Source organism: Somniosus microcephalus, chromosome 28 (genome assembly GCF_052327205.1).
Source record: "Somniosus microcephalus isolate GS21.2 chromosome 28, FLI_Smic_1.0, whole genome shotgun sequence".
NCBI lineage: Eukaryota > Metazoa > Chordata > Chondrichthyes > Squaliformes > Somniosidae > Somniosus > Somniosus microcephalus.
In genome coordinates, this window is record NC_141014.1 from 25,040,846 (window position 1) to 25,057,547 (window position 16,702).

The 16,702-nt window shown below is 46.4% G+C and overlaps 1 protein-coding gene across 4 annotated transcripts in view; it reads right to left on the reverse strand.

Moving 5' to 3' along the window:
• LOC147099456 (cytokine receptor common subunit beta-like) overlaps positions 1–16,702 on the reverse strand; it is a 63,571-nt gene that overhangs the window by 34,358 nt on the left and 12,511 nt on the right. For 3 of the 4 annotated variants that reach the window (XM_085969630.1, XM_085969628.1, XM_085969626.1), the window contains exons 2-3: positions 5,904–6,015; positions 1,347–1,503 (exon numbers count right to left, since the gene is read on the reverse strand). In XM_085969630.1, coding sequence (XP_085825756.1) covers positions 1,347–1,503; positions 5,904–5,982 — 236 coding nt within the window. In that variant the 5' untranslated portion in view covers positions 5,983–6,015. The remainder of the gene's footprint in view (positions 1–1,346; positions 1,504–5,903; positions 6,016–16,702) is intronic. The other variant, XM_085969627.1, reaches the window with a different exon arrangement.

Here is a 16,702-nt window from a genome sequence, read left to right on the forward strand (position 1 = left end):
GTACCATCAACGCTATGATTTGGACACTGAAAGAGTAAACTTGCATTTATATGAGGCCTTTCACAACCTCAGGGTGTTCCAAAGCGCTTCACAGCCAATAAAGCACCATTGAAGTGTAGTCACTGTTGTAATGTGGGAAACACGGCAGCCAATTTGCACACAGCAAGCTCCCACAAACAGCAATGTGATAATGGCCGGATAACCTGTTTTAGCGATGTTGGTTAAGGGCTAAATATTGGCCCCAGGACACTGGGGCGAACTCCCCTGCTCTTCTTTGAAATAGTACCATGGGAAGTTATACCTCCACCTGAGAGGGCAGACAGGACCTCGGCTTCATAGAATCATAGAAATTTACGACACAGAAGGGAGGCCATTCGGCCCATCGTGTCTGTGCCGGCTGAAAAAGAGCTATCTAGCCTAATCCCACTTTCCAGCTCTTGGTCCGTAGCATAGAAACATAAACATAGAAACATAGAAGATAGGAGCAGGAGTAGGCCATTCGGCCCCTCGAGCCTGCTCCGCCATTCAATGCGATCATGGCTGATCATCCAAACTCAGTACCCGGTCCCTGCTTTCTCCCCATATCCCTTGATCCCTTTAGCCTTAAGAAATATATCTAACTCCTTCTTGAATATATTTAATGAATTGGCCTCAACTGCCCTGTGTGGCAGAGAATTCCATAGGTTCACCACTCTCTGGGTGAAGAAATGCCTCCTCATCTCAGTCCTAAATGGCTTACCCCTTATCCTTAGACTGTGACCCCTGGTTCTGGACTCCCCGACCATCGGGAACATCCTTCCTGCATCTAGTCTGTCTAGTCCTGTTAGAATTTTATGAGGTTCAATTAGATCCCCTCTCATTCTTCTAAACGTAGCCTTGCAGGTTACGGCGCTTCAAGTGTATATCCAAGTATTTTTTAATTACGATGAGGGTTTCTGCCTCTATCACCCTTTCAGGCAGTGAGTTCCAGACCCCCACCACCCTCTGGGTGAAAACATTTCTCCTCAACTCCCCTCTAATCCTTCCACCAATTACTTTAAATCTATGCCCCCTGGTTATTGACCTCTGAGCTAAGGTAAGGCAAGAGCTAAGGGCTTAAACGTCACAGCTGAAAGACAGCACCTCTGACAGTGCGGCACTCCCACTATACTGCACTGGGAGTGTCAGCCCAGATTTTTTATGCTCAAGTCTCTGGAGCATGCGGGCCTGAACCCGCGACTTCCTGGCTCAGCTGCGAGGGTGCTACCCACTGAGCCGCATGTGAAAAGATTACCAGCAGGAGTCAGCAAAATTCATAACATAACAAAAAGCAAACAAAAGGAGAAATATGTAGAAAAGAATCTTGCATTATTAACCGATAGTCTTTCAAATTTGCTTCCGTAACTTTCTTGTAATATAGATCCATCGGAATGTAACATCTTGCCACTGGGTCTTCGGTCCATTGGCAGTCTATCTTGGTGATGTAGTCGGTGGTGCAGTTCAAGCTGCCAACAATATCGTATGCTAAAGTCAAAAGGAAAATCAAGTATCAGAAATAAGCAATAAACAAACCTTTTGAGCTGCAGTCTTGTCTAAGTGAAAATCTTTCAAAAGAAAGACGCAGTTCAGAGAAGGTTTACTAGACTAATTCCTGGAATGGGCGGGTTGTCTTATGAGGGAAGGTTGGACAGGCTAGGCCTGTATCCAAGGAGTTTAGAAGAGTAAGAGGTGACTTGATTGAAACATATAAGATCCTGAGGGGTCTGGACAGGGTGGATGTGGAGAGGATGTTTCCTCTTGTGGGAGAATCTAGAACTAGGGGTCACTGTTTAACAATAAGGGGTCGCCCATTTAAGACAGAGATGAGGAGAAATTTTTTCTTACAGGAGGGTCGTGAGTCTTTGGAGCTCTCTTCCTCAGAGGGCGGTGGAAGCAGAGTCTTTGAATATTTTTCAGGCAGAGGTAGATAAGATAAGTAAGATGGGTGAAAAGTTATCGGGGGTAGGCGGGAATGTGGGGTAATCAGATCAGCCATGATCTTATTGAATGGCGGAGCAGGCTCGAGGGGCCGAGTGGCCGACTCCTGCTCCTAATTCGTATGTTTGTATGTTCTACGGCGCCTTACACGACATCCCAAAGCACTTTACAGCCAATGAAGGGCAGTCACTGTTGTAATATAGGAAACATGGCAGCCAATCTGCGCACAGCAAGCTCCCACAAGCAGCAATGTGATAAATGACCAGATAATCTGCTTTAGTGATGCTGGTTGAAGGATAAATATTGGCCAGGGAGAACTCCCCTGCTCTTCTTCAATCTAGTGCCATTGGATTTTTTACGTTTATCCGAAAAGGCAGACAGGGCCTCAGTTTAACATCTCATCCGAAAGGCTTCCTCAGTACTGTACTGAAGTATTTCTGGAGTGGGATTTGAGCCCAGTGATTCAGAGGCGAGATCGCAGCCACTGAACCACAGCTAACACTCAATCCACAATAAGTATAACATTTAATAGTACTATTGCCATACAGGGAGAGATATTTTTGCATGGCTACTGGATGGTAAAGAAGCATTATTAACTTTTAAGATGATACAAGATTCCCGTTCCAACAACAACTTGTATTTAGATAGCAGTTCAGACAGAGAAGAACCTCCCAACATGCTTCACACAAACGTAATGATAAAAATGGACGCTGAATCAATGAAGGAGGTATTAGTAGGGAGTTGACCAAAAGCTTGGTCAAAGAGTCTTAAAGGAGGTGAAGTAGAGGAAGAGACAGGGGAAGTTTAGGGAGGGAATTCCTGAGGGTGCGGCCTAGATGGGTGAAGGGACTGCCACAGAATGTGGGGCGAAGGGAGGAGGTGCGCACAAGAGGCCAGAGCCGGGGGAATGGAGATTTATGGATGGTTGTTAGGGCTGGAGGAGGTTAGAGAGATAGGAAGGGGCCAAGCCATGAAGGAATTTAAATATAGAATCATAGAATAGTACAGCACAGATGGAGGCCATTCGGCCCATCGAGTCTGCGCCGGCTCTTTCGAAGAGCTATCCAGTCAGTCCCACTCCCCCGCTCTTTCCCCAGGTCCCAACTATTTTTTCTCCTTCAACTATTTATCCAGTTCCCTTTGAAGGCTACTATTGAATCTGTAGCCACCGTCCTCTCAGCAGCGCATTCCAAATCCTCACCACTCATTGCGTAAAAAAGTTTTTCCTCAAGTTGCCTCTGGTTCTTTGGCCAATCACCTTAAATCTGTGCCCTCTGGTTATCGACCCTTCAGCCATTGGAAACAGTTTCTCTTTATTTATTCTATCTAAATCATGATTTTAAACACCTCTATCAAATCTCCTCTTGGCCTTCTCTGCTCTATGGAGAACAACCCCAGCTTCTCCAGTCTCTCCACATTAACTGTAATCCTTCATCTCTGGAACCATTCCAGTAAATCTCTTCTCTGTATCCTCTCCAAAGCCTTCACATCCTTCCTAAAGTGTGGTGCCCAGAACTGGCCACAACACTCCAGCTGGGGCCGAAGCAAATTTAGATTGGGAGACCAGGAGCCAATGTCGGTCAGCGGGGACAGGGTTGATGGGTGAGCAGGACCTTTCTGCAGGATTGGATACGAGCAGCAGAGTTTAGGATGAGGTCAAGTTTATGGAGCGTGGAGGATGGGAGCATTGAAATACTTGCGTCTGGAGGTGACAAACACATGGATGAGGGTTCCAGTGACAGATGGGCTGAGGCAGGGACGGTGGCTGGTGGTATTACAGAGGAGAAAGTAGGCGTTTTTTTTTGAGCTGGAGAGGATATTGGGGTCTGGAAGTTCAGCTCAGGGTCGAATAGGACGCTGAGGTTGTGAATTGTTTGGTCCAACTAGAAACAGTGGCTGGGAGAGGGGTGGAATCAATGGCTAGAGGACAAAGTTTATGGTGGAGGTTGAAGACGATGGCTTCATAAGAACATAAGAAATAGGAGCAGGAGTGGGCCATTCGGCCCTTCGAGCCTGCTTCGCCATTCAGTAAGATCATGGCTGATCTTCTGCCTCAACCCCATTCACCGGCCCTATTGCCATATCGCTTGATGCCTTTACTAGTCAGAAATCTATCGACTTCTGTTTTGAATATACCCAATGACTGAGCCTCCACAGCCCTCTGGGGTAGAGAATTCCAAAGATTCACCACCCTCTGTGTGAAGAAATTTCTCCTCATCTCAGTCCTGAATGGCCTACCCTTTATCCTGAGGCTGTGGCCCCTGGTTCTAGACTCCCCAGCCAAGGGAAAGATTCTCCCAGCATCCACCCTATCAAGCCCTGTAATAATTTTGTATGCTTCAATGAGATCCCCTCTCATTCTTCGGAATTCAAGAGAATACAGGCCTAGTTTACTCAATCTCTTCTCATACGACAGTCCCACCATCTCAGGAATCAATCTCGTGAACCTTCGCTGCACTCCCTCTATGGCAAGTATATCCTTCCTTAGGTAAGGAGACCAAAATTGAACACAGTACTCCAGGTGAGGCCTCACCAAGGCTCTATATAATTGGAGTAAGACTTCGGTCTTACAAAAGTTTAACTGGAGGAAATTGCGACACATCCAAGACTGGAATTAGACGAGCAGTCAGACAACCACAGAGGCATTTACATCATATGAGATTATTAATGGCCTTTCTATGAAATAATTATGAATCTTATTTTTGTTTATGACGTGTGCTGGGAATGAATTGGATCATTCATCAGAATATGGTCTGTCAGTGCTGGACAAGAGGAACGTTTAACAAATGCAGGTTAGATTAAGGTGAAGGTTCCTCTGCACTGCCCCATCTCACGGTCTCCACAAGAGGCCACACTACATGACGTAATAAAACTCACTATGCACTTGGTTCGAGTATAAGGCAAGGCTTTAATCAACTTGTTTCAAAACATGGAGGTCTAGTTGTACTTCACTAGTTCCTGTCTTACAGAATGTCCCTGAGCAAGCTGGGCCCACGCCCGAGTATTTATACTCCTTGGACGGCGCCACCAGCTGGCCATCCAGTGTTATTTCATGAGTCGTTTCTTCATGATGATGAGATTTATAACACTACACCAGCCTGACAGTTCCATTTCCGAAGCGCAACCTGTGTCGCCTTTCAAAGGCACAATGCTCAGCTAAGTGCCAGTGATGGAGGTTTGTATGCTGTGCAGTCATGGCCAGGGACAGTTAGGTTGACTCTCCCCAACTCAACTGGGAACTCTTAACCCCCCAAGGCAGAGTTTCACCTCATCGATACGAGCCAACCTCAGATCCATTTCCTTGAGGCGTGGTGTTATTCCTCCGAGCTCTGTACTAGCTTCCTAGCTAGAAAAGAGAAGAACATAAGAAACCCTGAGGGTATAAGAAGGCTGAGAGGTGACCCGATCGAGGTCTTTAAGATTATGAAAGGGTTTGATAGGGTAGACGTAGAGAAGATGTTTCCACTTGTGGGGGTCGGGGTGGCGGGGGGGGTGCGGGGACCAAAACTAGGGGCCATAAATATAAGATAGTCACTAATAAATCCAACAGGGATATCAGGATAAACTTCTTTACCCAGAGAGTGGTGAGAATGTGGAACTCGCTACCACAGGGAGTGGTTGAGTCACATAGATAGATACGTTTAACGTGAAGCTCGATACGTACACAAGGGAAAAAGGAAAAGAAGACTATGCTGATAGGGTTAGGGTGAGAGGAGACTCGTGTGGAGCATAAACACCGGCATAGACCAGGTGGACCAAATGGCCTGTTTCTTTGCCATACATTCTATGTAATTCGATAAAGATGGCGCCATAACTGATTGACAGAACACGATGGAACAATAACTGGCATACATATGATTGATTTTTTTGCATAGCTTCCTTCCTCAAGCAATCTCAGCTCCAATTTACATGCAGGGAAAATAGGGACAGCTTCGAACTGTGCTTACCCTTCTCGGCAGAGCGAACAATGGTAAGGGCCAAAGCGGACATCAGGAACCAAAAGCTGGTTCTTTCTTTTCCAAGCATGCTGAAACTTCCTTTAAGTTCCTTCCCTCCAGTCTAGCGATAAAAGAAACAGAAAAATATCATCAATTCACAACTATCAGTGAGGTCTGAGACATTCTGTGTGACTGTGACCATGAAAGAAAAGAAAGACTTGCATTTCTATAGCGCCTTTCACGACCACCGGACGTCCCAAAGCGTTTTACAGCCAATGAAGTACTTTTTGAAGTGTAGTCACTGTTGTAATGTAGGAAATGCGGCAGCCAATTTGCGCACAGCAAGCTCCCACAAACAGCAATGTGATAATGACCAGATAATCTGTTTTAGTGATGTTGGTTGAGGGATAAATATTAGCCCCAGGACACCGGGGAGAACTCCCCTGCTCTTCTTCGAATTAGTGCCGTGTGATCTTTTCTGTCCACCTGAGAGAGCAGGCGGGGGCCTTGGTTTTAACGTCTCATCCGAAAGACAGCATGTAAGTCGTTTAAATTCACCCGGTCCTTTAACCCGTTGAACAGTTTCCAAAGATCAGGCCCGTTGGGACAGACAACACGAAATCAACAAGAGGTTACATATAAGCACACACAAAACTTACATATAGTAAAAGTTACAATCCGTACTTGATCATTTAGTTATTACAAGTAAACACGTGCGGATCTATTCATTTACTTTAAGCTCAAGCGATCATAATAAGCACACACATACGTACTAACACCCACGAGTGGTTGGATTGGCGGTGACTAGCACCTCTGTAACTGGCAACTGGCCAGGTTTGCCCGACTTATTGCAGCTGCCCCGAGTGTCTATTAGCAGCAAAACTTGGCAACCTGCCCACAGCATTCATGCCCCAAACTGTGTGAATAATGGTCAGCAGTTGTTTGCTCTCTCTCTCTCTCTCTCTTCCTTATCTGTTTTGTCAGTTAGTCAGTGGGCCTCAAGGCCGGTTACTTCATTGTCTAAGGATGTTCCTGTTTTTTGCAGTGGCTCCACAGTTCAATAGCTTGCCTTTACAGAACTCTCAAGGTCTGTTACTTATCTGTTGAAGGACAGCTGGCAGCCTGCACAGCTTACAATCGCAGCAGTTTTATTTTTGCAAAAGTTCCCTCAGCGACCAGTCTCTTGGCCTCGCGAAGCATGCTGGTACATAAAATGTGGTCAACTTTTAAGTTTGGTCAAGTTACAGCAAATGGTGGTGTATTCTTACAAGCACCTCCGACAGTGCAGTGCTCCCTCAGTACTGCAATGGAGTGTCAGCCTAGATTTTTGTGCTCAAGTCTCTGGAGTGGGATTTGAAGCCAAAAACTTCTGACTCAGAGGCAAGGTGCTACCCACTGAGCCACTGGCTGATATGTGGTGCATTAGCCCTTCTTGTCCTCTTTGTAGCCTTTGACACATTCAACCACATCGTTTCTGTCTAACATCCAGCAAAGTTACAGCTTAGCGCAGGAGAAGACCGAGCAGGCCTGTCTGCGAGCGTGTTTGGCACTGGGAGGTTGTGCGCATGTGTGTGTTTGTGTCTGTGTGTGTGAATGTCTGCGTGTGTGTGCGTGTATATGCATGTGTGTGTGTGTGTATGTGTGTGTGCATGTGTGTGCGTGTGCGTGGGCATGTGCGTGCATATGTGCGTGTGTGTGCGCACATGTGTGTGCGTGTATATGCATGTGCGCGCGTGTGTGTGCGTGTATATGCATATGTGCGTGTGCGCGTGTGTGCATGTATATGCATATGTGCGTGTGTGTGTGTGCGCATATATGCATATGTGCATGTGCGTGTGTGCGTGTGCGTGCTCACATGCATTCATTGTACTTATGGTGCTGTATGCGCGGTCGTCATTCATTTGGGTTCCTGTTCTTGTGGACATACAGATAGATATCCGTATGAGTGCGGGTAAAACTGGGATTCGGGATAACAGCCATAAATAAAATGGGCATTTTTGAAACTACATCGGATACATGGCACAGAAACAGGCCATTCGGCCCAACCAGTCCATGCCGGCGTTTATGCTCCACTCGAGCCTCCTCCCATCTTTCCTCATCTAACTCTATCAGCGTAACCCTCTATTCCTTTCTCCCTCATACGCTTGTCTAGCCTCCCCTTAAATGCATCCATACTATTCGCTTCAACCACTCCCTGTGGTAGCGAGTGTTAAGTCTGTGTGTTATATTGCGAATTACTACACAGACCACAAGAGTAAACTTTAACAGGTCTTTACTAGTTGAAGGTCAGGGCTGAACTGCCCAATAAATCATTGCACAGCACTTATATACCGGTGTGGTCACCACCGGTATTACAGTATACAGCAGCCAAGATAAAGTAGTGCAACCCTTAAAATAGTTCTCTTAAAGGTGGAACGGTTACATACACTACAATCCTCCCTTTTTAGGTTAACAGTATGTCTTCCCATTAAACATAACATCATAACATATATACACAACTTAATGTAAAAACAGTTCACAGATTCAGTCTCTCTGGAGGCTTCCTGACTCGGTCCGGATAACGCCTCGGTGGTGTAGTAGTTTTCGGTGGTGTAGTAGGTTCTTTCGGCAAGGTCGATTCGGCTTGAATGTCAGTGTCGGGTTCATCTGGTTCCAGTATCACCGGATCGGAGGTAGATACTATGGGTATCTCTGCTTCATCATTAGGCGTATAGAGTTGTGGTGTAGGTTGTCCCTTTTCGGATGATGCTATGATCTGGTCAGCATGGCGCCTTATTATGCTTTCACCAATGTCCACGGTATACATCAGCGGTCCTAGTCGTTTGCAAATAGTTCCAGGCTGCCATTTCTCGGTACGGTAGTCCCGGGCCAAAACTTGTTGACCTATCTGGAAGGTTCTAGTTGGCCTTTCATTCATGCCTTGAAATTGCCGGTTCTCTACGTCCCTTCTGATGTTTGGCTTGATCAAATCCAGCCGGCATCTTAGTCTTCTATTGAAAAACATCATGGCGGGAGTTTGGTTTGTGACCGCATGTGTTGCATTCCTGTACGCCAACAAGAAGTTATCTACCTTATGTTGTAGATTTATGTCTTCATTACCCATGGCCTTTATGGCCTTCTTGAAGGTCTGGACAAACCTTTCAGCTAATCCATTGGTGGCGGGATGGTATGGGGCGGACGTGTAGTGCTTAACCCCATTGTTTTTTAAGAACTTCCTGAATTCTTCGGACACAAATTGCGGTCCATTATCAGAACAGATCTGTTCCGGCAGCCCATTCCTGGCAAATATGGTCCTTAATACTGTGATGGTTTTTTCCGTGGTGGTGGAGGACATCTTTATTACCTCCGGCCACTTGGAGTGTGCATCCACCGCGATTAAGAACATTGAGTCCATAAATGGACCAGCAAAGTCGATATGTACCCTTTGCCATGGAGATGAGGGCCACTCCCATGGATGCAGAGGAGCTTGTGGTGGGGCGTTTTGGACCTTCTGGCATCCTAAACAGCTCTTGGTCATTTCTTCGATGTCTCCATCGATACCTGGCCACCACACAAACGCTCTTGCTAGGTTCTTCATTTTCACTCCACCCAGATGCCCCTCGTGAAGCTCCTTTAGCACTTTTTGCTGGAGTTTGGGTGGAATCACCACTCTGGATCCACACATCAAGGTTCCTTGGCACACTGACAGCTGTTCTCTTCTTTGCGAAAATGCTGGCAACAGTGGTTCGCCATGTGCTGGCCATCCCTTCACCGTTAAATCGTAGACTCGTGAGAGAGTCGGGTCATTTCTTGTTTCCTTTTCGATCGTAGAATTTGTTACTGGTAGACATTCCACTATGGTTGAGTGGAACATCTCCACTGGGTCCACTGTAGGCGCCTCTTCTACCGTTGGCAACGGTAGGCGTGATAACCCATCAGCATTCCCATGCTGTTTTGTTCCTTTGTATTCTATGTCATATTGGTGTGCCCCTAGGAAAAGGGACCACCTCTGTAGCCTTTGCGCTGTCATAATGGAAACGCCCTTTTTAGGGTTGAATATGGATACCAACGGCTGGTGGTCTGTCAGCAGTGTAAATTTCTGGCCCTGCAGGTAATGATGAAACTTCTTTACTCCCCACACCAGGCTGAGAGCCTCCCTATCTATCTGATGTAAGAAGTCACACAACACCAGGTTATAGTCCAACAGCTTTATTTGAAATCACAAGCTTTCGGAGCGCTGCTCCTTCTTCAGGTGAAGTGGAGAAATGCATAAAGACACAGCTTATATAGTCAGAGAATCATGTCAGATGTTTACAGGTAACCTTTCCAACTGCCATTTATCGCACCTCGGCAGAGAGATAATCACAGCAGTCAAAGGTGTGAATGGTGTCCAAACAGGTCAGTCAGGGAAACATTACATCAAAGAACAATGAGGTGGGGTCACAAGGGGTCAAATATTGCAGATGCTGGGGTCTGTATGACTATATAAGCTGTGTCTTTATGCATTTCTCCACTTCACCTGCAGAAGGAGCAGCGCTCCGAAAGCTTGTGATTTCAAATAAAGCTGTTGGACTATAACCTGGTGTTGTGTGACTTCTTACATTTGTCCACCCCAGTCCAACTCCGGCATCTCCACACCCTATCTATCTGAGCATAGTTGCGCTCAGCGGAGGTCAATGATCTGGATGCAAATGCGACTGGCCTTTCCGAGCCATTTGGCAACTTGTGTGAGAGTACTGCTCCAATACCATAAGGAGAAGCGTCACAAGCTAAACGAATAGGTAGTGTTGGGTTGAAGTGAGCCAACACTTCCTCTGAGGTGATCAATGTCTTGCTTTTGCGAAAGGCCTTCTTACAGTCCTCGCTCCACTTCCATGGTACTTCTTTCTGCAAAAGAGCATTCAGCGGGTGCAGCACCGTGGATAGATTTGGCAGAAACTTATGGTAATAGTTAATCAACCCTAGGAACGATCTCAACTGGGATACATTTTCTGGAGCGGGAGCCTTCACAACAGCTTCGATCTGGTCAGGTGACTTGTGCAGCCCCTCCTGGTCAATGACATGACAACAGTACGAGATCCGTTTCTGAAAGAACTCACATTTCTGGCGATTAACTGGAAGGCCATATTCCTTCAACCTGGTGAGCACCAGTTTCAAATTTGCAAGGTGTTCCTCATCGTCATCTCCTGTAATTAGGATATCGTCCAAGTAACATTGAGTGCTTGGAATTCCCTGTAATACCTGCTCCATGGCCCTCTGCCGAATTGCCGGAGCCGAAGCCACTCCAAAAACCAGTCTATTATATCGATACAAGCCTCTGTGCGTGCTGATTGTGAGATACTGGCGCGACTCTTCCTCAACTTCCATCTGTAAGTACGCTTGCGCCAGGTCTATCTTGGTGAAGCGTTTCCCGCCAGACAATGAAGCAAAGATATCCTCAATCCGCGGAAGCGGATATTGCACCGTGTGAAGCACCGGATTAACTGTGATCTTGAAGTCTCCACAGATGCGGACCTTCCCCGGTTCCCCTGGCTTGTTACTCGATGAACGCTTCATGACTGGAACAATTGGCGTGGCCCACTCACTCCATTCCACCTTAGTCAGTACTCCTGAACGTTCCAGCCCTTCCAGCTCAGCTTCCACAGCAGGTCGTATCACATACGGTACCGGTCTGGCTTTGAAAAATTTTGGGTTTGCATGTTCTGCAATCTTGATTTTTGCCTTAATTCCTCTGTGTTCCCAGTCCCTGTTGGAACACCTCTTTAGCCTCATCCAATATTCTAGACAATCGTTCAGGTTTGACATCTTCTTTTCTGGAATCTATCGTTATTGCGTTTAGGGAGTGCCAGTCCATATTTATTTTCCTGATCCACTCCCGTACCAGAAGTGGTGGACCTCCCTCAGGTAGTACATATAAGTCCATTCCTTGGTGTTCTTTGCCCTTGTGTATCACCTTGACTTTTATCTTTCCGATGGGGTATACTTTTTGCCCCGTGTATGTCTGCAATACTATCTCCGTATCCCGTAGGGGAATATGTTTGAATAACTTTTTGTAATCTTGCTTATTCATGACCGTCAACGCCGATCCAGTGTCCAATTCCATCTTCACTTGGACTCCTGCTATCTGCAGTGTGACCCAGATAGTTTGACGGTCAGCTTCCTTACTAACGTTGTGAATTCTCAGACTACCCAGTTCCTTGCTGTTGGAGTCTGAATCCGAATTCTGTTCATCCGAACTCTTCTCAGCCACCTTATGTACCTTTCTGCACTTTTCCTGTGGTGACTTTTTGTTGCTGGTCTTCTTTCCTGACCGGCATACTTTAGCTATGTGACCAAGCTTGCCACATTTTCTACATTCCTGGTTTTTAAACCAGCATTGGTTCTGATCGTGTGTTGTCTTCCCACAACGATAACATTTCGTTGTACCCGAAGCCATTTGATCTACGCTGAGTACCGCTGCCTTCAGCTGCATTTCCGCGGTGCCTCTCGCTGCGGCTTCGTGCGATGCTGCAATAGCGACAGCCTTATCAAGTGTAAGATCATTCTCTTCAAGCAACCGCTTTTGTGTTCCTTCTTTCGACAATCCACACACGAATTTGTCTCTCAGTGCCTCTGTCAGGCTTTCCCCAAACTGACAGTATTTCGCTAGCTTGCGCAGTTCAATTAAATACTCCGCGTTGCTTTCCTCTTTCAGTTGCGTTCTCGCATAAAATTTAAATCGTTCCGCTAACATCAGCGGTGTGGGGTTCAAATGATTCTTCAGGACAGCAACAATATTAGCGAAAGTCTGATCCGCCGGTTTAGCTGGTGATAGAAGATGCTTCAATAGCCCGTATGTCTTCGCACCCATTGAGTTTAGTAAGGTTAGTGCTTTATCTTCATCTGATATTTTATTTGCCTTACAATATATCTCTATGCGTTCTACATACGTGGCCCAATCTTCCACATCGGGATCGAAATCGTTGATGTTACCACGCTTAGGCATCCTCGCGATCTTCTTGAGAAACAAAAGAATTATTTTTTTTTTTTTTTACAAAATGGCGGTTTCCCGCGCTCGTCTTCTTCCCCCGCCTACGAAAATGGCGGCTTCCCGCGCTCCTTTCCGCGCTCGTCTTCTTCCCCCGCCTGCGAAAATGGCGGCTTCCCGCGTTTGCCTTTCTCCCCCGCTGGCTGTAATGGCGATTGCCGTATTGCTGCGTTCGCCCTCCCCAGCGGTTTGCAATCGTGCCTCCCAGCCCCTCTTGCAGTCCGGTCCTTTCCCCCCCCGGCTGCGTTCTCCGCGGTTCTTTTTTTAAATTTTCTCCCGCGCCTTACGATCGTCCCGGTCGCTGCGCCTCGCGGCCTCGGTAGCTGCCCGGCCTTTTTCACCGGTCGCGGTCGAGCTCTCTCTCGACGCTGTTGCGTCTCCCAGCCCGCTTGCAGCCCGGTCTCTAACACCGGCTGCGTTTGCAGTCACCGCAGCTTCCGTGCCTTACGCTGCCCCAGCCTCAGCGCCTCTGGCCCCGACTTCTGTCCGGCTCTTGTCCCCGGCCGTGGTCGAGGTCTCCGCCCTTATATCCTCCGTTTTTTAATTTTTTTAAATTTTCTCCCCTACTCACAGTCAACGTGGCCGACTTGCTGCTCGTCGCTGATCGGCTCACCCACCACCGTGATAGAAGGGACGATCACTGCCTGTTGCTGATGGAAGGCTGCGTGTCAGAATTCTTCCTTCTTCCTTTGCTCTGCAGACCCGAGTCTTTTCTCAGCAGAATGATGAGGGCGGATGCCTCCTCTCGACGCCCGTTAAACTGCCTTGGATGTATCTCTGCCGCAGGGTAAGATCGTACTCGTCGCCACTGTTAAGTCTGTGTGTTATATTGTGAATTACTACACAGACCACAAGAGTAAACTTTAACAGGTCTTTACTAGTTGAAGGTCAGGGCTGAACTGCCCAATAAATCATTGCACAGCACTTATATACCGGTGTGGCCACCACCGGTATTACAGTATACAGCAGCCAAGATAAAGTAGTGCAACCCTTAAAATAGTTCTCTTAAAGGTGGAACGGTTACATACACTACAGCGAGTTCCACATTCTCACCACTCTCTGGGTAAAGAAGTTTCTTCTGAATTCCCTGCTGGATTTCTCTATTAGGTCACCCCTCAGCCTTCTCTTTTCAAGAGAACAGAGACCCAGCCTGTTCATCCTTTCCTGATAGGTATACCCTCGCATTTCTGGTATCATCCTTGTAAATCTTCTCTGCACCCTCTCCAGTGCCTCTATATCCTTTTTATAATATGGCGACCAGAACTGTACACAGTACTCTGAGTGTGATCTAACCAAGGTTCGATACAGGTTTAGCATAACTTCCCTACTTTTCAATTCTATCCCTCTGGAAATAAACCCTAGTGCTTGGCTTACTTTTTTTTTATGGCCTTGGGTTTTTTTTGCTGCTAAGCCAATAATTGCAGTGACCTTCACGTCTGCCATCACAAGAAGACCATATCAATGAAATGGAACCAAAATGCACTTTGTTGAAACTGGCAGTGACTATTGTCCTTTCTGACAGCAGATTGAGGCCTGAGATTAGAGATACGTCTGTACTGAAAGGACGGGACCCTTGCAAATGGACAGAAGTGAAGTACTGATAAAAAGTTGAACACTTGCTGCGGTCTCGTTTGATGAATGTCTTGTAATCTTGCTGAAGCTAAGCTTCCTGGTTGTGGGTGAAGCGGACACAGTGACGGCTGAGATAGCAGATGACCATATGGCTGCAATGTGTACTCCTTCCGCTGCTTCGCTGCCAGCCTCGTGAAATTGTCCGGATTAGACATAGGAACAGGGGTAGGCCACTCAGCCCCTTTAGCCCGTTCCGCCATTCCGTTAGACCGTAAACAAAAACAAAGAACTTGCATTTATATAGCGCCTTTCACGACCCCAGGACATCCCAAAGCCCTTTACAGCCAATGAACTACTTGCGAAATGCAGTCACTGTTGTAATGTAGGAAACGCGGCAACCAATTTGTACACAGCAAGGTCCAACAAACAGCAATGTGATAATGAGCAGATCATCTGTTTTTGTTATGGTGGTTGAGGAATAAATATTGACCAGGACACTGGGGAGAACTCCCCTGCTCTTTTTCGAAATATTGTCGTGGGATCTTCTCAGCATTTTCTATTGTTCACTTAGCATCTTGTTGAATTATAAATTACTTTGTTTTAAATATAATACTTTTACTTTTGTTAGGCAGGGGTATGGAATCAAGGCGGGTAGATGTAGTTAAGATACTGATCAGCCATGATTGCACTGAATGGCGGAACTGGCTGGAGGGGCTGAATGGCCTCCTCCTGTTCCTATGTTCCTACAAGAGTCTTTGCTCCATTTCTTCATTGGTTCCCTGGCCCTTTCAAGTCATCCGACGATTCCCTTTACCAGTTGTTGAGGATTTACCGTTGGTCACATGGTTGGATTTTACTCATTTTTGTAATGCAGTAAAGGCAATTTGACATAATTCTGAAGTTAATGCCGGTTATTATGGGCATTTGGGGAGTTTTTGTTTACTCGACATTGATAAGAAAGTGTTTCTGCCCTAGGATTGGGGCGGGGGCATCCCCTGTCTCTCAATCTCTGTCTCTGGAAAGTAGCCCAGACCCACCCCTCCGAGCTCTGGGACCCTCATCTTCATCTCAAGGTACATTTAGTAACAGGAGGAAGCCATTCAGCCCCTCGAGCCTGTTCCACCATTCAATGAGATCATGGCTGATCTGTGACCTAACTCCATATACCCGCCTTTGCCCCATATCCCTTAATACCTTTGGTTAACAAAAATCTATCAATTTGAGATTTAAAATTAACAATTGCCGCTTGCGGAAGTGAGCTCCAAACTTCTACCACCCTTTGGGTGTGGAAGTGTTTCCTAGTTTCACTCCTGAACAGTCTGGCTCTAATTTTTAGATTATGCCCCCTTAGTCTTAGACTCCACAACCAGCAGAAATAGTTTTTGTTCTTTGTTCTTGTCTATGCCTAACTTGCAATCAAACGCTTTCATAATCTTAAAGATTTAAAAATAAAGTGGGTTCCTGACCTTTTTTTTCTGTTGATATGAGTGAATGGAGAAAAATATCCCCACGGATCAGACCTGGGATCGGTTGGGAAGCGTGGAAAGGGAAGTTGGGGTACCAGCGGGGGTTGACTCGGCCCCCTGAGCAAGTTGCTGTTAACTGGAGTCGAGAGCGGTGCAAAGTTCGGCTATTCATAACTCTGATAAACAAATGAGCTTAAATTGAATTTCCCTGTGCTTTATGACCTTTTTAAATTCAAACCTCAGTGGTTATGCACGTAAGGGGACGGGGGCAGGGTGAGCAAAGATGAATCACCAGGTAATTACACAGTCATTTCCTCCCGCCACAACCTCTCAGCATTCTGTATATTCACCTGTGCAGGACAAATTAATTTAACCTCCAAATCAACAGACACTCCCAACGCAATGAGGCTGTTTGTGTAAGGATATTAATAACTATGCCATGAATATCCAAATAACCTAATATTTGCAGTTTTCTGTCATTATTCATGTGCTTTCGTTCCACAAATCCAAACACTTATTAAAGGTATTTTGGTCTGATTTGGGCTTCATTCGTATTTTCTTTTTGTATCACATTATGATACATATCAAATGAAATTCAACACAAATAAAATCCTGGAACTCCCTCCCTAACAGCACTGTGGGAGCACCATCACCACACGGACTGCAGCGGTTCAAGAAGGGGGCTCACCACCACCTTGTCAAGGGGAAAACATAGAAGATAGGAGCAGGAGTAGGCCATTCGGCCCCTCGAGCCTGCTCCGCCA